The sequence below is a fragment of the Cherax quadricarinatus genome, chromosome 8, assembly GCF_038502225.1.
Source record: "Cherax quadricarinatus isolate ZL_2023a chromosome 8, ASM3850222v1, whole genome shotgun sequence".
NCBI classification, from domain to species: domain Eukaryota; kingdom Metazoa; phylum Arthropoda; class Malacostraca; order Decapoda; family Parastacidae; genus Cherax; species Cherax quadricarinatus.
In genome coordinates this window covers 11262881-11290492 of record NC_091299.1, presented here as the reverse complement: position 1 = coordinate 11290492, position 27612 = coordinate 11262881, and the positions used below count along the sequence as shown (strand labels likewise).

The window sequence follows — 27612 nt, the reverse complement described above, 5'->3', positions numbered from 1 at the left end:
GAACCCGCACCTAGCCAAGCATGTAAGGAAACTAGACAAAGTGTAAAGGTTTTGCAACCAGACTAGTCCCGGAGCTAAAGGGCATGCCCTACGAGGAGAGGTTAAGGGAAATCAACCTGACGACGCTGGAGAACAGGAGAGATAGGGAAGATATGATAACGATGCACAAAATACAGAGAGGAATCGACAAGGTGGAAAGAGACAAGATGTTCCAGAGACGGGACACAGCAACAAGGGGTCACAGTTGGAAGTTGAAGACTCGGATGAATCACAAGGATATTAGGAAGTATTTCTTCAGTCACAGAGTTGTCAGGAAGTGGAATAGTCTGGGAAGTGATGTAGTGGAGGCATGATCCATACATAGCTTTAAGAAGACGTATGATAAAGCTCCTGGGGCAGGAAGAGTGACCCAGTAGCGACCAGTGAAGAGGCGGGGCCAGGAGCTATGAATCGACCCCTGCAACCACAACTAGGCGAGTACCCACCCACCCACACACACACACACACACACACACACACACACACACACACACACACAAGGACAACAGAGGATAACCAGAGCACGACAGAGCAACAAGAGCAAGCACACACAGAACTATCCCTAGAACCCCACAACCAGTCACGCTATCCCAATACAAGCCACAATCCATACTCACAGCTCCCACCCAACACTCAGCTATAGAATCCCACAGTCCACTGTCAGGTCCTCCCCCCCCCCCCCAAAAAAAAAAACCAGTGTTGGAGAGAAAACTGAAGGTATGGTACACCAACCCTGATGGATTAACAAATAAGTGGGAGGAGTGGCACGAAAGAGTCAAAGAGGCATCACCGGACATCATAGCTCTCACAGAAACCAAGCTCACAGGTATGATAATAGATGCCATCTTTCCAACGGAATATCAGATCCTGAGGAAAGACAGAGAGAACAGAGAAACGACTGAAAGTATGTGAGGAAGTCAACATGAGATTCAAAGAAGTGTTCACAGAGGAGACAGAAGGGACTCCAGAAAGACGGAGAGGTGGGTTACATCACCAAGTGCTGGACACAATACATACAACCGAGGAAGAAGTGAAGAGGCTGCTGAGTGAGCTAGATACCTCAGAAGCGATGGGGCTGAATAACATCTTTCCATAGGTCCTGAGAGAGGGAACAGAGGCACTATGTGTACCCCTAACAATATTCAACACATCTATAAACACAGGGAGATTACCTGAGGTATGGAAGACAGCAAATGTAGTCCTAATTTTTAAAAAACGAAAAAGACATGAAGCACTAAACTAGAGACCAGTGTCACTGACATGTACAGTATGCAAAGTCATGGAGAAGATTATCAGGAGAAAAGTGGTGGAACACCTAGAAAGGAATGAGCTTATCACCAACAGCCAACACGGTTTCAGAGATGGGAAATCCTGTGTCACAAACCTACTGGAGTTCTATGACAAGGTGACAGCAGTAAGACAAGAAAGAGAGGGGTGGGTAGATTGCACTTTCTTGGACTCTAAGAAGGCAATTGACACAGTTCCACACAAGAGATTGGTGCAAAAATTGGAGGACCAGGCAGGGATAACAGGGAAGGCACTAAAATGTATCAGGGAATACCTGTCAGGAAGACAGGTATTTGTGAATGACATGAGGGAAGGAATAGACTCAGAAGTCTCCCTGTTTGCAGATTATGTGAAGTTGATGAGAAGAATTCAATCGGACAAGGACTAGACAGAACTACAAAGGGATCTGGACAGGCTGTAGGCCTGGTCCAGAAATTGGCTCGTGGAGTTCAACCCAACCACGTGCAAAGTCATGAAGATTGGGGAAGGGCAAAGAAGACCGCAGACGGAGTACAGTCTAAATGGCTAGAGACTACAAACCTTACTCAAGGAAAAAGATCTTAGGGTGAGCGTAACACCAGGCACATCTCCTGAGGCGCACATTAACCAAATAACTGCTGCAGCACATGGGTGCCTAGCAAACCTAAGAACATCATTCAGCCATCTTAATAAGGAATCGGTCAGGACCCTGTACACTGTGTACGTTAAGCCCATATTGGAGTATGAGGCACCAGTTTGGAACCCACACCTAGCCAAACACGTAAAGAAACTAGAGAAAGTGCAAAGGTTTGCAACAAGACTAGTCCCAGAGCTTAGGGGTATGTCCTACGAGGAGAGGCTAAGGGAAATCTACCTGACGACACTGGAGGACAGGAGAGATAGGGAGGACATGATAACGACATATAAAATACTGAGAGGAACTGACAAGGTGGACAGAGATATAATGTTCCAGAGATGGGACACAGTTGGAAGTTGAAGACTCAGATGAATCACAAAGATATTAGGAAGTATTTCTTCAGTCACAGAGTAGTCAGGAAGTGGAATAGTTTGGGAAGCGATATAGTGGAGACAGGATCCATTCATACCTTTAAGCAGAGGAATGATAAAGCTCATGGTGCAGGGAAAGGGACCCACTAGCGGCCAGTGAAGAGGTGGGACCAGGAAATATGAATCGACCCCTGCAACCACAACTAGGTGAGTACAATTAAGCGAGTACACACTCTCTCTCTGTTCAATATTGGGAACAGTAGTCTCTCCTGAGATGGGTTTTAAACAAATGATGATCCCTGTTTAATCAAATGATGATCTTAACTGGTTAAACATCCAAGCCAGATCTCACACCACCTTCCAAAACAAAGACTTGACGAGTTGTAGTGGTTGCTATGATAAAACTCTTAATACGAATAACTTGAAGCTTGCCTCGTTTATTGGGCGTTGTTCGCTTTCACATTTCTCACATTTACTACACAAGACATTCCTGAACCATCACGAGTAACAGTGAAGGAATTTTAAAATATGTTTTATATTCTTTATGTTGAAGTGCTTATTCCGTGTGGATTACAAAGTGCAAAAAAGGAAAAGGTTCCAGTCTCGGTCCACTCCCTGCCAATCTGTTGATTATATCCGTTATCTGTTCGAGGTCCTGGGAATAATCCTCCCAAGGACTCGGTTTCAGACCAGGCCTCCTCGGATGAAAAGAAAATACTACAGAATTAAGACCCATTAAGAAGCACAAAAGGAGAATAAAGGACTATGTATGCTGAATTTAAGTAAATATTTATAAGACTTACCTGTTATTTTTCAACACAGAGAAAGAATAAAATCAGCAATCCTGCCAGAGTGAAAAATAAAAGTTCCAGTTTCACATTTATGCGAGACGAGGGATTCCTGGTGTCTACCAAGGTACTGGAACTTTTCTCTTTGAAACACCATAAGAGTACACTGTATCACGTGTAAGTCACAAAATTACATATGCTCACTCCACACTCAGGAACATTCAGTGATCCACGAGTAAGCATTACCCTTCTGCTCCCCACCTATGTGTCCTGGGGTAAGGGGTGACTAACAGCTACGACACTAAGAGTTAAAGTGAACATGACATCTTCACACTGCACTATTTTCATTCTCATTTCTCCTCCCATATACAAGTTTAACCACCGCAATCACTCTTAATAGATGACAAATTCGTTGGTCCTTACCATGTCCTCCGACAGCTACACAACTGACAATGTTCGAGGTGTATAAGAATGGTATACAATACCCACAAGATGAAATTAAGACACGTGTGCAACATCCGGGTATCTTTACTGTAGACGTTTCGCCATCCAGTGGCTTTATCAATACAAATTCCAGGACATAATTGAAGACAGTAGAACTATATACAGAAGATGAGGTAATCTGTCCCTCATCCTTGGAGTTGGTGCGAAGAGCACCCACTTAGCCAGTAAACCGCCATCTAGTCATCCGTGCCTTTTGCAATATCCTGCACACCACCTGCTCCCCAACTATCACACCAATCATCCCTGCAGCAACAGACAAGGTGAATTATCCATGCCAACGTATTAATAACACACAGTGCAATAATATCACCAACAGTGTCACCACAATCACTGCTAGAACTAATAATATAACCAGCAGTGTTATTGGGATCATTGCTAGCATTAATATTATCACCAGCAGTTGTGATGTAGGTCAACTGTGCTTGCGATGTCAAAAGGGCGTCCTAACTAACCAGTGTAAATTGTCACACCACTTGCACTGGCAGAAAGGTGTTAGAAATGTGGAAGACTCCTGGCGCCGGATTTTCAGGTCTCATTGTTAGAGAACTCTACCCTTTGCTTGATAACTGTAGGCATCAAGTCTTAACACATATGGTACGTGAAGAGGTATCACAGTGGGCGCCTGTTACGAGCGGGGTCCCACAGGGGTCAGTTCTAGGACCAGTGCTATTTTTGATATATGTGAACGACATGATGGAAGGAATAGACTCTGAAGTGTCCCTGTTCGCAGATGACGTGAAGTTGATGAGAAGAATTAAATCGGACGAGGATGAGGCAGGACTGCAAAGAGACCTGGACAGGCTGGACATGTGGTCCAGTAACTGGCTTCTCGAATTCAATCCAGCCAAATGCAAAGTCATGAAGATTGGGGAGGGGCAAAGAAGACCGCAGACAGAGTATAGGCTAGGTGGACAAAGACTACAGACCTCACTCAGGGAGAAAGACCTTGGGGTGACCATAACACCGAGCACATCACCGGAGGCACACATCAACCAAATAACCGCTGCAGCATACGGGCGCCTGGCAAACCTGAGAATAGCGTTCCGATACCTTAATAAGGAATCGTTCAAGACACTGTACACTGTGTATGTTAGGCCCATACTGGAGTATACAGCACCAGTCTGGAACCCACACCTGGTCAAACACGTCAAGAAGTTAGAGAAAGTACAAAGGTTTGCAACAAGGCTAGTCCCAGAGCTCAAGGGAATGTCGTACGAGGAAAGGTTAAGGGAAATCGGACTGACGACACTGGAGGACAGAAGGGTCAGATGAGACATGATAACGACATACAAGATACTGCGGGGAATAGACAAGGTGGACAGAGATAGGATGTTCCAGAGAGGGGACACAGGGACAAGGGGTCACAACTGGAAGCTGAAGACTCAGACGAGTCACAGGGACGTTAGGAAGTATTTCTTCAGTCATAGAGTTGTCAGCAAGTGGAATAGCCTAGCAAGTGAAGTAGTGGAGGCAGGAACCATACATAGTTTTAAGAAGAGGTATGCCAAAGCTCAGGAAGCAGAGAGAGAGAGGACCCAGTAGCGATCAGTGAAGAGGCGGGGCCAGGAGCTGAGTCTCGACCCCTGCAACCACAATTAGGTGAGTACACACACACACACACACACACACACACACACACACACACACACACACACACACACACACACACACACACACACGGAATACCTGTCAGGAAGACAACAGCGAGTCATGGTACATGGCGGTGTCAGAATGGTAGCCGGTAACGAGCGGGGTGCCACAGGGATCAGTCCTAGGACCGGTGCTGTTTCTGGTATTTGTGAACATGACGGAAGGAATAGACTCCGAAGTGTCTCTGTTTGCAGATGATGTGAAGTTGATGAGAAGAATTCAATCGGCCGAAGACCAGGCAGAACTACAGAAGGATCTGGACAGACTGCAGGCCTGGTCCAGAAACTGGCTCCTGGAGTTCAACCCCACCAAGTGCAAAGTCATGAAGATTGGGAAAGGGCAAAGAAGACCGCAGATGGAGTATAGTCTAGGGGGCCAGAGACTACAAACCTTACTCAAGGAAAAGTATCTTGGGGTGAGTATAACACCAGGCACATCTGAGGCGCACATCAACCAAACGACTGCCGCAGCATACGGGCGCCTAGCAAACCTAAGTACAGCATTCCGACATCTAAATAAGGAGTCATTCAGGACCCTGTACACCGTGTACGTTAGGCCCATATTGGAGTATGCGGCACCAGTTTGGAACCCACACCTAGCCAAGCATGTAAAGAAACTAGAGAAAGTGCAAAGGTTTGCAACAAGACTAGTCCCAGAGTTAAGAGGTATGTCCTATGAGGAGAGGTTAAGGGAAATCAACCTGACGACACTGGAGGACAGGAGAGATAGGGGGGACATGATAACGACTTACAAAATACTGAGAGGAATTGACAAGGTGGACAAAGACAGGATGTTCCAGAGATTGGACACAGCAACACGGGGACACAGTTGGAAGTTGAAGACACAAATGAATCAAAGGGATGTTAGGAAGTATTTCTTCAGCCACAGAGTAGTCAGGAAGTGGAATAGTTTGGGAAGCGGTGTAGTGGAGGCAGGATCCATACATAGCTTTAAGCAGAGGTACGATAAACCTCATGGTTCAGGGAGAGTGACCTAGTAGCGACCAGTGAAGAGGCGGGGCCAGGAGCTTGGACTCGACCCCTGCAACCTCAACTAGGTAAGTACAACTAGGTGAGTACACACGCACACACACGCACACACACGCACACACGCACACACACGCACACACACACACGCACACACACACACACACGCACACACGCACACACGCACACGCACACACACACGCGCACACACGCACACACAGTGAGGCTGAGGGACTGATTACCTCATCTTCGGTATATAGTTCTACTGTCTTCAAATTATGTCTTTGAATTTGCATTGATAAAACCACTGGATGGCGAAACGTCTACAACAGAGATACCCAGATGTTGCACAAGTCTAATTTTCGTGTCTGAACACACTTGGCATGTGCTGTTTGGCTGCAGGACTGAGCTAACAAACTTTTTTTTTTTTTTTTTGTTTTGCTGTTGTTATTGTTGTTGTTGAAATTCATTCTCAACACATGGAATGTTATGAAAAATGTAGAAGGGCAAAGAAAACCAGAAACAGAGTGCAGGTTCAGGATAACAACGGCTGCCAACATCGCTCAATTAGAGCACATCAACACAACAGCCTCTGAAACAAATGTGTAACTGGCAAATCTAAGTTTTGGAGTGGTTGGTGCAATTATTTAATAAATGTATGGAAGAGGGTAAGGTACCTAGGGATTGGCAGAGAGCATGCATAGTTCCTTTGTATAAAGGCAAAGGGGATAAAAGAGAGTGCAAAAATTATAGGGGGATAAGTCTGCTGAGTGTACCTGGTAAAGTGTATGGTAGAGTTATTATTGAAAGAATTAAGAGTAAGACGGAGAATAGGATAGCAGATGAACAAGGAGGCTTTAGGAAAGGTAGGGGGTGTGTGGACCAGGTGTTTACAGTGAAACATATAACTGAACAGTATTTAGATAAAGGCTAAAGAGGTCTTTGTGGCATTTATGGATTTGGAAAAGGCGTATGACAGGGTGGATAGGGGGGCAATGTGGCAGATGTTGCAGGTATATGGTGTAGGAGGTAGGTTACTGAAAGCAGTGAAGAGTTTTTACGAGGATAGTGAGGCTCAAGTTAGAGTATGTAGGAAAGAGGGAAATTATTTCCCAGTAAAAGTAGGCCTTAGACAAGGATGTGTGATGTCACCGTGGTTGTTTAATATATTTATAGATGGGGTTATAAGAGAAGTAAATGCGAGGGTCTTGGCAAGAGGCGTGGAGTTAAAAGATAAAGAATCACACACAAAGTGGGAGTTGTCACAGTTGCTCTTTGCTGATGACACTGTGCTCTTGGGAGATTCTGAAGAGAAGTTGCAGAGATTGGTGGATGAATTTGGTAGGGTGTGCAAAAGAAGAAAATTAAAAGTGAATACAGGAAAGAGTAAGGTTATGAGGATAACAAAAAGATTAGGTGATGAAAGATTGGATATCAGATTGGAGGGAGAGAGTATGTTGGAGGTGAATGTATTCAGATATTTGGGAGTGGATGTGTCAGCGGATGGGTCTATGAAAGATGAGGTGAATCACAGAATTGATGAGGGGAAAAGGGTGAGTGGTGCACTTAGGAGTCTGTGGAGACAAAGAACTTTGTCCTTGGAGGCAAAGAGGGGAATGTATGAGAGTATAGTTTTACCAACCCTCTTATATGGGTGTGAAGCATGGGTGATGAATGTTGCAGCGAGGAGAAGGCTGGAGGCAGTGGAGATGTCATGTCTGAGAGCAATGTGTGGTGTGAATATAATGCAGAGAATTCGTAGTTTGAAAGTTAGGAGGAGGTGCGGGATTACCAAAACTGTTGTCCAGAGGGCTGAGGAAAGGTTGTTGAGGTGGTTCGGACATGTGGAGAGAATGGAGCGAAACAGAATAATTTCAAGAGTGTATCAGTCTGTAGTGGAAGGAAGGCGGGGTAGGGGTCGGCCTAGGAAAGGTTGGAGGGAGGGGGTAAAGGAGGTTTTGTGTGCGAGGGGCTTGGACTTCCAGCAGGCACGCGTGAGCGTGTTTGGTAGGAGTGAATGGAGACAAATGGTTTTTAATACTTGACGTGCTGTTGGAGTGTGAGCAAAGTAACATTTATGAAGGGGTTCAGGGAAACCGGCAGGCCGGACTTGAGTCCTGGAGATGGGAAGTACAGTGCCTGCACTCTGAAGGAGGGGTGTTAATGTTGCAGTTTAAAAACTGTAGTGTAAAGCACCCTTCTGGCAAGACAGTGATGGAGTGAATGATGGTGAAGGTAGTTCTTTTTCGGGCCACCCTGCCTTGGTGGGAATCGGCCAGTGTGATAATAAAAATAAATACATATGTAAGACTCATCTTGGAGAATAAAGCACCAACACTGAAATTACGCCTGATCAAGGCACCACCACTCCAAGTAACTCAATTATTCATCCTCATAATCGAAAAACACATTTTTTATTGTCATTAGTCATCAGATGTAAGGAAAAATTTAACGTGTGACTAAGATAAACAATGAAACGTAATGACAACGTGTGACAACAACAAACTTACAGAGAAGGAAAATATTAAATGCTAAGCCAAATGGATAAAGTGTGGAGAAAGAGGGCAATCCCGCCCAAGTAAGACAGATATATCCTGTTTGCTGGGTTTCTAAAGCTGTTTATTGTCAAGAACGTCGACACAACGGCTCTTATTCAACTCTTGAAGACAGACACTCACTCACTCACTCTTTTTTTTACACAGGGTTTGACAAGGTTAAGGATCCCTAGCTTTATTGACAAGCTATTTACAGGTTAAGGATTCCTAACTTTATTGGCAAGCTAAGAGCTGTTACCTACATCAGCTCATTTGAAAGCATTTTTATTGTTATGAGACATACAAGTAGGGAACAGGATGAAGTTGGAGCCATCTGTGGGCCTGCATTTTCATTTGATCAACTGACTTTATTGAGACATACAAGTAGGGAACAGGATGAAGTTGGAGCCATCTGTGGGCCAGCATTTTCATTTGATCAACTGACTTTATCTCGTTGACATCATTATGCTGTACGAATGTGTTCCATACTCGAGTCATCCTGGGTATATATGATCTCAGATGGAGTGATGTTCTGGAGAAGGATACAGCCAGAGTGAAGTTGCTGCTTTCTGCCCGTCTTGTGGCATAAAAGCTTGTTTCACGCTGTCCTCGAAGTGGATCCAAGTGTGGTACTTTGACAATATTGGCCTTGTACATAACAGAAGGCCACCCACACCTCTCCTGTGTTGAAGGCTCTGCTGAAATGACAGGTCTATCCAGGTCTCGGTCTCGGTCTCGCTCGCTCTCTCTCTCTCTCTCTCTCTCTCTCACACACACACACACACCAGAAGCTGGCTCCTGGAGTTCAACCCCAACAAGTGCAAAATCATGAAGACTGAGGAAGGGCAAAGAAGACTGCAGACGGAGCACAGTCTAGGGGGCCACAAAAAGGATCTTGGGGTAAGTAACACAAGGCACTTCTGAGGCGCACATCAACCAAATAACTGCTGCAGCATACGGGCGCCTAGCAAACCTAAGAATAGCATTCCAACATCTAAATAAGGAATCGTTCAGGACTCTGTACACCGTGCACGTCAGGCCTATATTGGAGTATGCAGCACCAGTTTGGAACCCACACTTAACCAAGCACGTTAGGAAATTGAAGATTGAGACACTTATGTAGCATATGGGAATCTTTATCCAGGAAACGTTTCGCCACACAGTGGCTTCATCAGTCCAATACAAAGAGGAAGGCGTAAGGAGAGGAGGAGAATGAGGTAATCAGTCCCTCAACCTGGAGTCGATGTGTTCAGTCCATCACATCGACTCCAGGTTGAGGGACTGATTACCTCATTCTCCTCCTCTCCTTACGCCTTCCTCTTTGTATTGGACTGATGAAGCCACTGTGTGGCGAAACGTTTCCTGAATAAAGATTCCCATATGCTACATAAGTGTCTCAATCTTCAACTTGTCGGTTTTTCAAACCATTCATCACGTTAGGAAATTAGAGAAAGTGCAAAGTTTTGCAACAAGACTAGTCCCGGAGCTAAGGGGCATGTCCTACAAGGAAAGGTTAGGGGAAATCAACCTGATGCCACTAGAGGACAAGGGAGATAGGGTGGATATGATAACGACATATAAAATACTGACAGGAATCGACAAGGTGGACAGAGGCAGGATATTCCAGGGATGGGACACAACAACAAGGGGTCACAGTTGGAAGTTGAAGACTCAGATGAATCACAAAGATATTAGGAAGTATTTCTTCAGTCACAGAGTAGTCAGGAAGTGGAATAGTCTGGTAAGTGATGTAGTGGAGGCAGGATCCATGCATAGCATTAAGAAGAGGTATGATAAAGCTCAAGGAGCAGCTCAGTTCTGGTCTCCATATTACAGAATGGACATAAATTCGTAAGAAAACATTCAGCGTAGGATGACTAAATTAATACATAGCATTAGAAATCTTCCTTATGAAGAAAGATTGAAGACTCTTAAGTTACATTCACTTGTTAGACGAAGAATGAGGGGAGACCTGATCGAAGTGTATAAGTGGAAGATATGTATTAATAAAGGGGATATTAATAAGGTCTTGAGGATGTCTCTCCAAGAGAGAACCCGCAGTAATGGATTTAAATTAGTTAAGTTTAGATTTAGAAAGGACATTGGAAAGTATTGGTTTGGAAATAGGGTAGTTGATGAGTGGAACAGTCTACCTAGTTGGGTTATTGAGGCTGGGACTTTGGGTAGTTTCAAATTTAGGTTGGATAAGTACATGAGTGGGAGGGGTTGGATTTGAGTGGGACTTTCACATCAGAGCTTATTTCTTGGGTGGCATTGAAAATTGGGTTGGGCAAATGTTTTGTTAGTGGGATGAATTGTAAAGGACCTGCCTAGTATGGGCCAACAGGCCTCCTGCAGTGTTCCTCCTTTCTTATGTTCTTATGTTCTTAAGAGTGACCTAGTAGCGACCAGTGAAGAGGCGGGGCCATGGACTATGACTTAAGAAATCGTAATGACACGATTGCAAATAAACCATACCCCCGGCCGGGATTGAACCCGCGGTCATAGAGTCTCAAAACTCCAGCCCGTCGCGCTAGCGCGACGGGCTGGAGTTTTGAGACTCTATGACCGCGGGTTCAATCCCGGCCGGGGGTATGGCCATGGACTATGACTCGACCCTGCAACCACAATTAGTTGAGTACACACACACCTCTTGAAAACATCAAAGTAACCAAGGAAGAGGTGCTGTGACACAAAGATTTTCACAAGACCTATGTGAGGGAAAAGTTCAACAGATAGGAGTAGCGAGCGAGTATATGGTGACGATAGTTTGATTGCCGGCTGCTTGTTAAGGTAGGGTCAGTGTCTAGGTCCCGCTACCCCCCCCCCCTTTTTCTCCACCTCTAAAGGTGACGTGTGGGGCTCCGACCAAATAAGAACATAGGAAAGAAGGAACACTGCAACAGGCCTACTGACCCATGCGGAGCAGGTCCATGTCCCCCCCACGGATTAGACCAATGACTCCCCCCCCACGGATTACACCAATGACCCGCCCCCCCCCGGATTAGACCAATGACCCATTCAGTCTGATCATCTCCATTCAAGGATGGAGCACTGCACTAGACCCAGCAGCACAAGCTAGTCAGGTCCAACTCACACCCACTCATGTATTTATCTAACCTATTTTTAAAACTACACAACGTTTTAGCCTGAATAACTGTACTCGGGAGTTTGTTCCACTCATCCACAACTCTATTACCAAACCAGTACTTTCCTATATCCTTCCTGAATCTGAATTTTTCCAACTTGAAACCACTGCTGCGAGTCCTGTCTTGGCTGGAAATTTTCAGCACGCTATTTACATCCCCTTTATTTATTCCTGTTTTCCATTTATACACCTCGATCATATCCCCCCCTAATTCTACGCCTTTCGAGAGAGTGCAGATTCAGGGCCCTCAGTCTATCCTCACAGGGAAGATTTCTGATACATGGGATCATCATTGTCATCCTCCTCTGTACGTTTTCCAGAGCATTTATATCCATTCTGTAATACGGTGACCAGAACTGAGCAGCATAGTCTAAATGAGGCCTAACCAAGGATATACAGAGTTGAAGAACAACCTGAAGACTTCAATTATTTATACTTCTAGATATGAAGCCAAGAATTCTGTTAGCTTTATTGCGAACACTAATGCACTGTTGTCTTGGTTTTTGATTACTGCTAACCAGAACTCCTAAATCCTTTTCGCAATCAGTAGTATTAAGATCTACATTTAGTTTATATGTGGCATGGTTATTTACCTGTCCAACATTCAGAACTTTGCATTTGTCAATATTAAACTGCATCTGCCACTTCTCCGACCATTGCATCAGTCTATTCAAATCATCCTGGAGTGCTCTAGTGTCCTCCTTAAAATGAATTGGACGGCCTATTTTGGTGTCATCAGCAAATTTGCTTATGTCGCTATTTATTCCCTCATCTATGTCGTTTATGTAAATTGTGAACAACAACGGGCCCAACACTGACCCCTGAGGAACACAGCTTGTGACGTGCCCCCATTCTGATTTCTCCCCATTTATGCAAACTCTCTGCTGTCTATTTGTCAGCCATGTCTCTACCCAGGAAAAAATTTCTCCTCCTATTCCGTGTGCCTTAAGTTTCCTCAATAGCTTCTGATGTGGAACTCTATCGAAAGCCTTACTGAAGTCCATATACACAATATCATATTCATTACCATGATCTACCTCCTCAAACACCTTAGTGAAAAAAGTTAGTAAATTCGTACGACAGGAACGCCCCTGTGTAAAACCGTGTTGAGATTCATTAATCAATCTGTGCCTGTCAAGATGGCTACGAATTGCGTCGGCAATTATTGATTCCATAAATTTTCCCACTATGGAGGTAAGCCTTATTGGTCTATAGTTCGAAGCCAAGGACCTGCCACCTGCCTTGTAAATAGGTATTACATTTGTCATTTTTCACTTATCAGGCACTATGCCAGTTTGTAGTGATATGTTAAAAAGATTAGCCAAAGGTATGCTAAGTTCCTCTTTACATTCCTTTAACACCCTTGAAAACAGTTCATCAGGACCTGGGGATTTGTTAGGTTTTAGTTTCTCTATTTATCTGAGGACCATGTCACTAGTTACCGCAATCGTACATAGTTTATCATCCTGTTCTACATAATCTATTATTTCAGGAATATCGCTAGTATTTTCCTGGGTGAAAACTGAGAGGAAGTAGGTATTTAGAATTTCACACATATCCTTATCACTGTCAGTGATCTGAACAGAGTTACTCTAAGTGGACCAAGCTTGTCCCTAATCTTACTTCTGTATACCTGAAAGAACCCTTTTGGGTTAGTCTTTGAATCCCTTGCTCCCTTAGCCTCATAATCCCTTTTTGCTTTCCTTATTCCTTTCTTTATTTCTCTCTTTAATTGAATATATTGATTTCTTAACTGTCCATCCCCTCTTTTGATACGCTTATATATGCCTCTCTTTTGACCAATGAGATGTTTTAATCTATTGTTCATCCATTTGGGATCATTTTTGTTAGATCTAATTTCCCTACTCGGAACAAAAGTTGTCTGGGCAGCTAGAACTATGCTCTGAAAAACGTCATATTGGCAACCAAGATCACCTACCTGACCCATAGTCAGGACATCCCAATTTAGCCCACCCAGGTAATTTTTCAGTCCCATGAAGTCGGCCAAGCGAAAATCTGGGACATAGATTTGATTGCAGTTATCTGGGTAATTCCATGATACCTTAAAACTAAGTGATTTGTGATCACTTTCCCCAAGCTCATCATTAACCTCAAGATTATTAATTAGTGAATCTTTGTTGGTAAGAACCAAGTCAAGCAGATTGTTTCCTCTAGATGGTTCTGTCACAAACTGTTCTAAAAAGCAATCCTGAACCTTATCAAGAAAGTCACTAGACTCAAGATTTCCTGTCATATTGTTCCAATCAATTTGTCTAAATGAACATCAAAATGGTATACAATACCGACAGGTTGTTAGGTAAGACACATATGCAACAGTTAGACATCTTTATTCCGAAACGTTTCGCCTACACAGTAGGCTTCTTCAGTCGAATACAGAAAGTAGGCAGGAGCAGTAGAGATGTGAAGACGATGTAATCAGTCCATCACCCTTAAAGTCTAACTGTTGCATATGTGTCTTACCTAACAATTTGTCTAAAGTTAAAATCTCCCATTATCACAACATTTTCATATCTAGATGCCTTATGAATTTCGTCCCATAACAGCTTACTGGTAATCACTTGACTCACAGCTCCCAGCACAACTGTAAGTAAAAGCCTCTGCTACTGTGTTTAATAAATATATTGGTTAAAAGCTTCACTTTTATCCAATTTTAAGACGTAGTTCATTCTGCCTTGATTCCCATGTGCTTTTAGATCACCATGTTTTTTAAATACTTATCATGGAGAGTGATTTCTTAGGCAGTGGGTAACCTATGTTTCTTTCTAGCTTGGAATGTCAGCTCGGGTCATCTGGCAACCAAACAAACTTTACACAAGTTCTGGGACGTCACCATTTTATCTGCATACTTAAGTGTAGTCAACCCCAGGCAACTACCTCTCATCTTTGCAGTGGTGAAAGACCTGCGTTGATAAATTAGACACATGTGCAACTCTTGGGTATCTTTATTGAGGAAACGTTTCGCCACACAGTGGCTTCATCAGTCCATACAAAGGAGAATCTTGAAGAACAGGAGGAGGATGAGGTAATCAGTCCCTCAACCTTGAGTCAATGTGGTCAGTCCATCAATCTTGAATAGAATACGGCATACGTGCTGAGAAGGAGCTTATAAACCGTTGGCAGGAGAGGTGCAGCAGTCATAGGTCGTGTAACATTTGTTCAATGTTGAAGTAGGTCGTGCCCAAGAATTAGGCAAGCGAAGAATTCCCAAGTATTAAGATCCCAAGAAGTTGCACATGTGTCTAATTTATCAACATGTCGGTTCTCTGAACAATTCATCTACAAAAGACCTGCGTTCCTATCATCTTGACGGACTATTCAAGGCTAGAGACTCTCTGAAGAACTAGTCGTTGGGTTGTCACTCAACATCTGTGACCCCCCCCCCTTAATCAGCAACGGCTACAATTTCTACAACACGCGGTGTCAACATCATCAGACACCCCAGTCTAACTGTATATATTAGCGTTGAATTCAGATATTTTTTTTTTCATTTCTCTTTCAAGTAGGATAAAAATTCATATTTGTTTTATATTTTCATTTCTAAATACATTTCTAAATAATAAAGTTTTTATATTTGGCTGTTATTATTCTTTTTCTATTCATTAATTTTCCTGAGGAGCCAGCCAGCTTTGGTAATACTCACTGAAGTTGTTACAGGGCTGAGTAAGCCTTCACAACCTATGTATCGTTATGTCCCCCAAAGAGGAGTTGAAGCAAGCCAATGGCAATAGTATTTACAAGTCACTTTTATTTATTATACCTCCAGCAGTATCTCGCCAAGGTAACCAGAAAACTAACATATTTATCATTCAGTAGATCTCTTACCAGAAGTGCACAGATATACTTCAAATGACCCTCTGAACTACAACATCCTCACCCCTTCTGCAGAATACAGGCACTGTACTGTACCTCTGGAACTCCAGTCCGGCTACACGGTTTTCCTGAATTCATTCTTAATATTACCTTACAATAACAGTACGTTGAATGCACACTATGCAACTAAAAAATAAACTTAAATACTGTTTGGGCATATCGAGAAAAGTGTTTCATTATAGAAAATTAAAGTGAATTTAAGACACTTTGCAGAAATTAACAAGGATGTGGTAATGTCAAGTCTTGCCCCTAACGCGACGGTCTGGAGATTTGAGACTCTCTGACCGCGGGTTCAATCCCGGCCGGGGTATGGTTTGTTTGAAATCGTGTCATTACGATTTCGTGAGTCACTACAGTTTTATCAGACTTAAAGATCAAAATAAGGAAAGAGTGAACACACTGTATATTACTAAAACTTCATGATACACCTCTGAGTGGAAGTTGCACCAGAAAGGGATTTAATAAACCTTGACTCAACTAACATGTGAACAGAGAATAGAGAATTTATGGGACTGGACATAAGCAATGTACGGGTTGCCCCAGGCGTAGTGTGTTAAGGCCCATATACATTTTTGACCCCCGAGCTTGTACACCGTCTGCGGTCTTCTTTGTCCTTCCCCAAGCTTCATGACTTTGACTTTGCACTTGGTGGGATTAAACTCCAGGAGACAGTTATTGGACCAGGCTTGTAGTCTGTCCAGATCCATTTGTAGTCTTACCTGGTCAACGTCCGCTTGCATTCTCATTAGTTTCACGTCGTGTGCTAATAGGGAATCCTTTGAATCGGTCTCTTCCGTCATGCCATTCATATATACAAGAAACAGCACCGGTCCTAGGACTGACCCTTGTGGAACCCCACTCGACACATGCGCCCACTCTGACACTTTCACGTACCCTCACTCGTCGTTTCCTTCCTGTCAGGTATTCCCTGATCCTTTGCAATGCTTTTCCTGCCTGTTTCTCTAGCTTTGTACTAGTCTCTTGTGCGATACTGTGTCGAAAGCCTTCTTACAGTTCAAGAAAATTCAGTCTAGCGTGTCTTACTTTGGTACCTCGTAGAACTCCAGTAGGGTTGTGACACAGGATTTCCCATCCATGAAGCCGTGTGCGCGTGAGTGCGTGCTTAATCACTCACAAACCCATGACTCAATGGAAATGAATGGTATAAAATACCGACACAATGGAAATATAAGCACTTAAGCATGTGACAGTCTCGTAATAAAGTTGGTAGAATTACCGACAATATGTGAAGTAAAAATGTCACATTAGTTGCACTTGAACTTTTACTTTACATGTGACAGTCTCGGAAGTGTGTCACAAGCAGCATTCTCCACCTGACGCCATCCTCTAAATACTCACGTATCTTTCACCCAGGAAGATCTGTTTGTGACTTGATAAAGTCCACTGTGTGGGCGAAACGTTATCAATAAACAATCACATTATACTGCCTGTGTTTATATTCCCAAACCCATGATTCCTTGATCTAGTTCACTCGGGTGCCTTTCCCCCCTCCCCCCCCAATCCACACACACACTTACACATGGTTGGTTGGTTACCAATGTGTTTCATCATTATGGAGACCTGGCAGAGCTCTACCCACTCCTTGTAACTTGAACATCAACGCTAAACATTAACGCACAGTTACTGCATCACCTCTTTGGTTTGAATATTTCAACACTAGCTTTCTCCTTAGCAGGAAAAGAACCACTAAAACATAAACGTCCTCTAACCCAGACACGGATCCACAAGGCACTGCCCACTGTATTAAAGACATTTTCCAGAACAAGATATTAATGGGACTTTTCGCTCTCTACAGAGCGAAATGTTACCCCAATAAGATATTTTATTCCGCAATGCGTTTTCTCTTCACCCCGGGACAGCTACGTTTTCTGCCCAGTAGACACAGTGACGTAAGCCAACACGTGGCATAAAAAAAAAAAATTAAACAGCAAGAGCGATTATTTTACGACGTTCCGCCCCCTACAATAGGCGCAACGTCAAATTTCCTACATACTCATTAACACAGTTAACCAGCAAAAGGTGTCTTTCGCGACTAGTGAAATTAATGGTCTGTTTCTAATGAGATGTGTACAGACACATCTTGTTTTGGGTCGTATCTTTAATTCATGAGTTTCTTCGCTGTGCTCTTGTAATAAAGTAAACAAATTCTGGAAAAAAAATAATTGCAATTATTGTGAACACAATTCATGGCAATGTGATTCTTTAAACACAATTCACTGCAATGTAATTAATTCTTTAAACACATTTGACAGCAATGCGATTCTTTAAACAGAACTTACAAGAATGTGATTGTGAAAGCAATAGACAGCAATGCTATTTTTTAAACAATGCACAGCAGAGAGTATAAAAACACTATTTTCAACGATGTGAGTTACCTGGAAATTCAAGAAGTAACGCGGGTTTCTAGCAATTCACCAGCAGCCTATCCAAATTTCAACAAGAGAATTTCACGACGTTAATTACTCTAGCAAGATAACTATATACAGTTTGGAAATGTGAAGCCATAATGCCTAATACCAATGTGATTCGTCGTTTTACTAAGATACACAATCGTCGAAACGTGAACGTGGAACGACAACAAATTCCTTCAACACAGCGGTGATGTTCGTGTCGATTTGTAGATTCCGTGAGGGCGGTGGTAGCAGCAAATAGGTCAACCTAAATACCAAAGCTACACTGTTCAGGTTTAATGATTTTTTTTCACGGCAATAACCTAATGTAGAAATTATATATTAACAAACTATAACTAAAAAAATATATACATAACGTACATTCTTGAAAATATGGTAAATACGTGAAGTGCGCATGCGCCAACATTCAGTAAATAGAGAGCGCAGACATCAACGGGACTAGTAACACTCACGCCTTCACCTTGTGTGGATGTCCAGCAGCAGACGGCACTTGCTTTTTATCAGTTGCTAACACGTGTTCATCAGCATGCAACTAAGAGAGGTGGTGACGCCTAGCGAGGCTGACACGCCACAAGATTCTGCATGTCTACCATGGCAAACTCAGAATGGACATGCTTTTATGATCGAGTATCGGAATACTAACTGCAACAAAGCAGCAGCAGCAGGAAAACTAGATCTTCACAGTAATACACGAGTTCTACGCCATCGCTGTATGTTGAAAAACTGTGCTCATAATAGGGATAGTACGTTGTGTAGTTCAAGGCTGGAGTACCCTGGCGAAGATAGTGATATAAGAGCGAGGTGTAGCAAGCAAACATTACACGAGACAGATGTGTACGCCAGTCACCCTACGCCGCTTATTCCAGCAGCAGCACAGCGATCACCCATCTGGCTACCACCTGTTTGTCTTCATGATCACGTTACCTTGTGCACTAGAGGTACATCCACATCCATGCCTCCACAACAACCGTCTAGACACCAGCAGCACACACCCCAGCAAGTACATCATCCCCTCATCCCACTCTACTACAGAAAAAAAGCTGTCCGTTATATGTAAGTATAAAGTCACTCAACCAGTATTTAATTCGCCATATTAACTAATAAATAGTCCCAGTTAATAAGTGGAGTTGTACCTATTATGTAAAGCAATTAGTAATACTGTACTAGCATGTTACATACAGCTCTTTATTAAGAAGAGACTCTTGATGTTCACAGACTGAAGCAGTTACACGTCGGTGGCAGCAGAGACATACACCAAGTATACAAAATCCAGCAACACATCATCAGCCTTGAGGAACAGATCTTCTATGCTGCCAAGTCTCGGGTAAGAGCACAGCTTCATCACTCTCTTTCCCTTCCCTCCCTCCCTCTCTACCCACTCACTGAATTTTCTTGGATTGCAAGAAGGCTTTCGACACGGTTCTTCACAAGAGGTTAATGCAAAAGTTTGAGGATCAGGCACGAATAACAGGAAAGGCACTGCAATGTATCAGAATATCTGACAGGGACGCAACAACGAGACATGGTACATGACGAGGTGTCAGTGGGAGCCTGTTTACCTGGAGTTTACCTGGAGAGAGCTCCGGGGGTCAACGCCCCCGCGGCCCGGTCTGTGACCAGGCCTGTGACGAGCGGAGTTCCACATGGGTCAGTCCTAGGACCTGTGCTGTTTTTGGTATGAGTGACATAACGGAAGAGACTCAGAAGTGTCCCTGTTTGCAGATGATGTGAAGTTAATGAGGAGAATTAAATCGGTCGAGGATGAGGCAGGACTACAGAGACCTGGACAGGCTACAAGCCTGGTCCAGCAGCTGGCTCCTTGAATTTAACCCCGCCAAATGCAAGGTCATGAAGATCGGGGAAGGGCAAAGAAGACCGCAGACAGAGTATAGTCTAGGTGGACAAAGACCGCAAACCTCACTCAAGGAAAAAGAGCTTAGGGTGAGTATAATACCGAGCACATCTCCTGAGGCGCACATCAATCAGATTACTGCTGCAGTATACGGGCGTTTGGCAACCCTAAGAATAGCGTTTCCATACCTCAGTAAGGAATCGATCAAGACCCTGTACACCATATACGTCAGGCCCATATTGGAGTATACAGAACTAGTTTGGAATCCACACCTAGTCAAACACGTCAAAAAATTAGAGAAAGTGCAAAGGTTTGCAATAAGATTTGTCCCAGAGCTGAGGGGATTGTCCTACGAAGAAAGGTTAAGGGAAATCGAACTGACGACACTGGAGGACAGGAAGGTCAGGGGAGACATGATAACGACATATAAAATACTGCGAGGAACTGACGAAGTGGACAGACAGGATGTTCCAGAGATGGGACACAGAAACAAGGGGTCACAATTATAAGTTGAAGATTCCTATGAGTCAAAGGGATGTTAGGAAGTATTTATCCAGCCACAGTTGTCAGGAAATGGAATGGCTTAGAAAGTGACGTAGTGGAGACAGGAACCATATATAGTATTAAGATGAGGTTTGATAAAGTTCATGGAACAGGGAGAGAGAGGGCCTGGTGGCAATCAGTGAAGAGGTGGGGCCAGGAGCTATGAATCGACCCCTGCAACCACAAATAGGCGAGTACACACACTCGTATTTTCCGTTGCAGATTGGAAAACTCGGTTTATATCTGCTTAGAGACTTACTGTGTCCTCAGTGTATCCTCCTCTCCCTCCCCACCCTTTTTTTACGCAGGGTTTGACAAGGTTAGGTTAAGGATCCATAGCTTTATAGACAAGCTATTTACAAGTTAAGGATTTCTAACTTTATTGACAAGCTAAGAGCTGTTAGCGCTCTCTCTCTCTCCCCCTCACATGCACGCACTTCCACACACACACACACACACACACACACACACACACACACACACACACACACACACACACACACACACACACACACACACACACTCACCCACCCACCCACCCCTGGTCAAGTGTCTATGGACATACTAACCCCCCTTTCTCACACCCATGTGTCACTATTGCACAAGAGAAATTGTCAGAAACTAAAGTAGTGGGCAGGAATAACAGAGAAGGTATTACAATGGATCAGAGAATACTTAACACAAGTAAAATGAGTTGTTCGGGGATAGGTGTCAGAATACGCAAATGTGGCGAGTGGGGTACCACAAGGATCAGTACTGGGACTATTTCCTGTGTATGTGAACAGCACGACGGAAGAGGGTATCCCTGTGTGCAGATATGGAACTAATGAGAATACAAACAGGTGAAGACCAGAAAGACTGCAACCAGACCAGGATCTGACAAATGGTTGTCATAATTTAACCCCCAACAAATGCAAAGTTATGAAGACTGGGGGACGAGCAAAGAGCAAACGGAATACAGGCTCAAGGGAAAGGGGGCAATGCCTGCAACGTTTAGTGAAGAACCTCAGAGTGAGCACTGTACCGAATATATTGCTTGGAGAACATCAGCCAAATATAGTAAATGCCACAGCAAACACGAGTCTGGTGAATCTAAGATTAACTTCATTAACCTCAGCAAGAAGTCATTCAACACAGTATATACGGCATATGTCAGGCACATACTGGAATATGCAGCATCAGCATGGAACCAACACCTGATCATGTAAAGAAACTAGAGAAAACGCAGAGATTTGCAACGAGACTGGTACCGGGAGCTAAGGGGCATAAAATCTGAAGCGAGGTAGAGTGAGCTAAACCTGATGACGTTAGAGGATAAAAAAAAAAACTTGAAAGTGATATAAACTACGTACAAAACACTGAGCGGACAGAGACACTGTCAGCGAGAGACGGGAAAAGAGGAACACGAGGGCACACATAGCTGGCAGTTGAGAACAGTGACGAGTCACAGGGATCTTAGTAAATCTTCAGCCTTAGTCAGGAAGTAGCATGACCGAACTAATGAAGTGGTAGAGACAGGATCCCTACATAGCTTTCAGAAATGGTACACTAAGGCAACCCAGCAGCAGCTAGCGAAGAGGCGGGACCAGGAGCCAAGATTCGATCTTTGCAACCGCATTTAATCAAACACATACCCACCCACCGACCCTCATAACATTTTTGTGAGCACCTATTAACTCTTTCATAAAGCCAGAACCTAACCTTCCTCATTGCGAAAACATTTTAACGTCTTTTTTTGTTTGTTTCAGGAGGAGTACGTGACGAAACTAGCCTCGAAACTAGCAGCGATACTGCAGCAGCTGGACAGATGCCGAGCCTCGACCTCAGCCGTCCCGTCCTCCCGCGTTCACCCTTCAGCCTGTTTCTAGCCCCTCGCATTCGTCCACATGCAGGTTGCCTACCCTTCGTTTCTTGATAGAAACGGCAGTCACCTCTACCTCCAGTGTTGTCATTTGCAGCGACGGTAGTTAAGTCTACCTCCAGTCTCCGATGTGGTAGTGACTTGCCCCCCGTCTCAGAGATGGTAATGACTTCTACCTCTGGCCTCTGAAGAGGTAATGACTTCTACCTCCCGCCTCCGAGGAGATAATGACCTCTACCTCCCGTCTCCGAGGAGATAATGACCTCTACCTCCCGTCTCTGAGGAGGTAATGACCTCTACCTCCCGTCTCCGAGGAGGTAATGACCTCCAACACCGCCGTTCATCCAGTGGTTTCTCAGAGTTGTTTACCTCCTGTATACAGCAATCACTGTTCATCTGTAGTGACACAGTAACTACAGTTCACCTGTGGTGACAGTATCATCGGTCACCTGACATGACTTAAATGGCCATCGTTCAGGTGACGCAGTAACCTTGGACAACGCACCGACAACCTCTCACGATAACACACTCACTCCAGTCTTGATAAAAGCCAACACCTGCTTACCACTTGCTTACGTTATTCTTGAACCGATTCAGTTATAAGGTTCCAACACTTGTAAAAATTGTTTTAACCAAGGACTTCGTTGAAAGGCAAACTATGCCAAAACAATGTTGATTTATCAATTTAAAGCCTATCGACTACACGAGTCATTATGGCTGCATATAACCTATACACCACCAGTGAAGGATTTTTTTTAATTCCTAAAATAGTGATACAAATAAGTATGCATATACTGATAAACACATCTCAGTGTACACATCTTATCGACGCGAAGACAAGGATCCTCTCTGTGTGGGAATATTTCACAAGGAATAATTCACAGTACTGTAACTGGAACAGATGTCACTTGATAATGGTCCACAAGGGACCGAAACGTCCCTCAACAATGTGGGTTATTTGTAAATTAATATTATCACTATAATTTTAGACAAATGTTAGTGACAAAATGTGGAGCTACGACTCGGTTTCGTAGACAAGTGGTGTAGACTACAATCTCCTTCCGAGCCTTACGGGTTTAGCACTTTCCACTGAAATAATAATAATGCCCCCCCCCCCCTCAACTAGCATCTACACTCGTCGCTTCACTTGGATCTCAGGGTACATTTCAGTGCAGTACATTTTTTTCACTAGAGTAGCTTCAAGTCTCTCATTGTTATATTTTTGTATCATCTTTGTTATGCTAATATTGTGATACCTTTGTTACTAATTTTATATTACAATAAATGAAAATGCTCAAATAAATTTTCTTTCTCTCAAAAACATCATGTGAACTGTGAAAATTTAAGGCAAAAGTACTCTTATTGCCTACAACGAAGGTATACAGAGGAAACTAGACAAGTTACTGCAGGTGGTGCCTGATCAGTCAGCCTGGGGGCTGTAGCAACAGGCTGGCTAATTAGGTCACCTTAAACCAAGTTCATTTCATAACTAATGTTGGTCACCGCAAGTACTTTCCATACTAGCCTTATCACCTAGAAATTTACAGTGAAATTCCTTATGGGGTTATGCAGGGATTTCAGATATGTTTTATCATTCATGAGCTATTGTGTAATACATCACTGTTGTGCGATAAATCACGGTTTGTCACACACATCACTATTGTGTGATACATCACAGTTGTGTAAGTTTATTCAGGTATACACAAATACAGTTACATAGATTATCATACATAGCAGCATATGTGTAGAGAACCTGGGATAACCCAAAAAAAAGTCAGAGAGTGACTTATTTCCATTGGGGTTCTTTCACCTTATTATTATAATATAAAGGTGATAATACCTTATTATTATTTTATAATGAAGACAACATCTTATTGTCATACTAAAAAGACTATCTACTACACGAGGGTCATTAAGACTATCTACAATACGAGGGTCATTACTAGAAATAAGGTAAAATTACACGTGTGTTAGCTAAAAAAAAAATACAAAATCATTCCCCTCCTTTTCTGTTGCTACATTCATCAGACACCTTTTGGCACTCTTCTTGAACTGGTTCATGCTATGACTGGCTTTGACATGTGCAGGCAGACTGTTCCACTCCTTTATTGCTGTACAACAAAAGGTATTTGAAGCCTGGCCACTGACTGTGGGTACTACAAAGTTGTGCTCTCTCCCCCTAGTACTATGATTGCTTTGGTTCCCAACCTTGACAAAACTGGCAGCAAAACATTCTGGACACTGTGAGCAATTTTAAATACATGATTTAGTTTCAGTTTTTTACTGTTTTCAACATTCAGCATATCCAACTGCTGTAATTCATCCTGGCCTATATACTCTCTTGGACCCAGGCCCCGTATGAATCTTACTATTTTGTTCTGGGTGATTTGCAGTCTATCTTTCAGTTTGTTTTTTGTCAAGGCAGAGTACCATGAAGCGCAAGCGTAATCCATATGACACTGTATAAGGGCTAGACATAGGGTCCTGCGAGTCTCAGTAGGTAGACACTATGCTTGTCTATAGAGGAACTTCAGTCTGGCATTCGCTTTCTTTACTACAGTGTTCCCTATCAATTTTCCTGACATGCATGGGTCAAAGGGGATTCCCAGATATTTTACTGAGGAAACTGAAGTGATGGGCTCCCCATTACACTGGACATTAAAATTATTTACTCTTCTCAGTTTATTTTCGTGCCAAAGAGAATGGCTTCAGTTTTCCCGAGGTGTAATGATAGTTTGTTGTCTACTAACCATTTGCTGCAGGACTCCAGTTCCAGTGTTAATACATTAGCTATAACTTTTGGGTCTTTACCTGACACTAACAGAGCACTGTCATCTGCATACAGTAGGAGTTTGCACTTGACGCTGATAGGCATGTCATTAACATAGCATAAGAATAATAACGGACCCAGAATACTACCTTGGGGAACTCCACATGCTATCGGCAGGGGTTCTGATTCCGTTTTGTTGATTTGGGCAATTTGTCTCCTGTTGCTAAGGTAGGACTTAAACCAGTCTACAGAACCTATACCGATAGCTTGAAGTTTCTTACATAATATATTGTGGTCGACAGTATCGAATGCCTTTTGCAGGTCTAAGGTTACCATACCTATGAGGTTCCCCATTGACATTTCAGTTCTCAAGTAATCCATCAGATCAATTAGGGAGGTGTCGATTGAGTAAGATCTTCTAAAGCCTGATTGATATTATACTGAGTATACTAACAGGCCTATAGTTGCTTACATCAGACCTACTATTTTTCTTGAAGATAGGAGTAACTCTGGCCTCCTTGAACCCCTCCAGTACGGTATTAGTGGTGATGGACAAATTTATTATGTGAGCAATAGGGACTGATAATTCAGAAGCACCATCTTTTGGGAACTTAGACGGGATGTTATCAGGGCCGGTGCTCTTAGTTGGGTTTAACCTGCTTAGTTCTTTTTGAATAAAGTCATGAGATACACTTACTAGTTGACAACTGTTTGGGGTTACCCCTTTATTGGTATAGTATGTTTGAAACTTATCAGAGTCTGTGTTAAAGGTATTTGATGCAGCTGGTAGTTTACTTACTAGATGTGAAGTAGGAATTAAATATCTCAGTAGTCATCCAGGGTTCAATTATTCAGTCACACATCACTGTTGTCACACATCAATGTTGTCGGGAAGAGTCCTTAAGTGAAGTACAGGTAGTAAACGATAATCACTGAGACAGTAAACTGGTACAGTATAGTGTGTATAGGTAGTAGGAAGCCCAGCCTGCAGTCTTGTTCTGTCTGCCTGAGGGTAAGTGTCTGACTGGCTATTCCCTCACTGAGGGGCATCTAGCAGGGTTTCAATTCTGCTGACCTGACAGCATTTGAAGTCCATGGCATCATGGCTAACATATGTTGAATTATGCCGACAGCTCAGCAATTCTTACGTATGGCATCCCCAACATACAGGTAATTACAAAGATAGACAGCAGACTTTTCAGGCTCTGGACTGATTCTATACAATACTAGATATGTTATACACAATAACATAAGGTATACGGTAATATAATATTTAGGACATACTTAAATGTAAGTGATTGTAACTAATTGATTGTAATGCATTACAAAGTATGATAATTTACAAAGCATCGTGGATCACAGAATTAATAAAAATATAAGTAAACTTTAGAGAAGTAGACTGACTGATCGATCGTTGTTTATGTGATCTACAGATTCTGAGGAAATTTATGTACAAGAAGAAAGTGCAATAAGATCACAGTAAACAGATGATATCACAAAATGCAGAACATCCAATGTGAAAAAAATGGTGAAATTCCAAGTGCTTTTGTGACTTCACACATTATGAAGGAACAATAAAAATAAAAGGTTAACAGGAAGGCATATAATGACGAGACTACACCTCGCTGCCACCCCTAACAACACCTGACTTTTTTATGATGATGTAGGTAGGTAGTCAATGATCTGTGAAACAGCTTATATTCTACCCAAAAATTTGTCTAATGTATCTTAAATTCTTCCCAAATCTTATTAATTATAAATGAATCAAATTGATATAAACCAAAAGCAACATTCATATTATTTTCAAAATTTATGAAACATGATTCTTTTATATTCCTGTTGACCACGGACTTGCTTGATATAGCCTTCTGCAAAGAAGTGTTTAACAGAAAAGGCAAACTTGGTGCACACAAATCTGTTACTGTTAAATCTCAGAACTCGAGAGAACATGAACATTTGTAGAGAAAAAAAAAACTGATCCACAATTAAATTGACATATTTAAAGACTTAATACACACACAGATGAGTGCTTTTTGGATTATACTTTATATCTATAGAGGTTATTTACATTTAATCCCAACTCTGCTAGGGTGAGATTTAGATATGCATCTCTAGGGGGATCAAATTTTGTTATAACTGTTGAGGAAGATAAAACATTAGTATTTATCTGGAGAGAGTTCCGGGGGTCAACGCCCCCGCGGCCCGGTCTGTGACCAGGCCTCCTTAGGTCAGTGTCCCAGGATGCGACCCACACCAGCCGACTAACACCCAGGTACCCATTTTACTGATGGGGAACATAGACAACAGGTGGAAAGAAACACATCCAATGTTTCTACTCTG

General features: G+C 42.9%; 2 protein-coding genes across 4 annotated transcripts in view; one reads left to right on the top strand and one right to left on the bottom strand.

The window, feature by feature from the left end:
• LOC128685418 (nuclear pore complex protein Nup93-like) overlaps window positions 1–27612 on the bottom strand; it is a 301160-nt gene that overhangs the window by 135950 nt on the left and 137598 nt on the right. The window lies entirely within an intron of this gene.
• Window positions 18675–23805, top strand: LOC128685417 (uncharacterized). Its single transcript, XM_053771942.2, has 3 exons — window positions 18675–19299; window positions 19462–19570; window positions 22390–23805. Exons 1-3 carry the CDS (start codon window positions 18773–18775, stop codon window positions 22507–22509), a joined length of 756 nt encoding a protein of 251 aa, XP_053627917.2. The 5' UTR covers window positions 18675–18772; the 3' UTR covers window positions 22510–23805.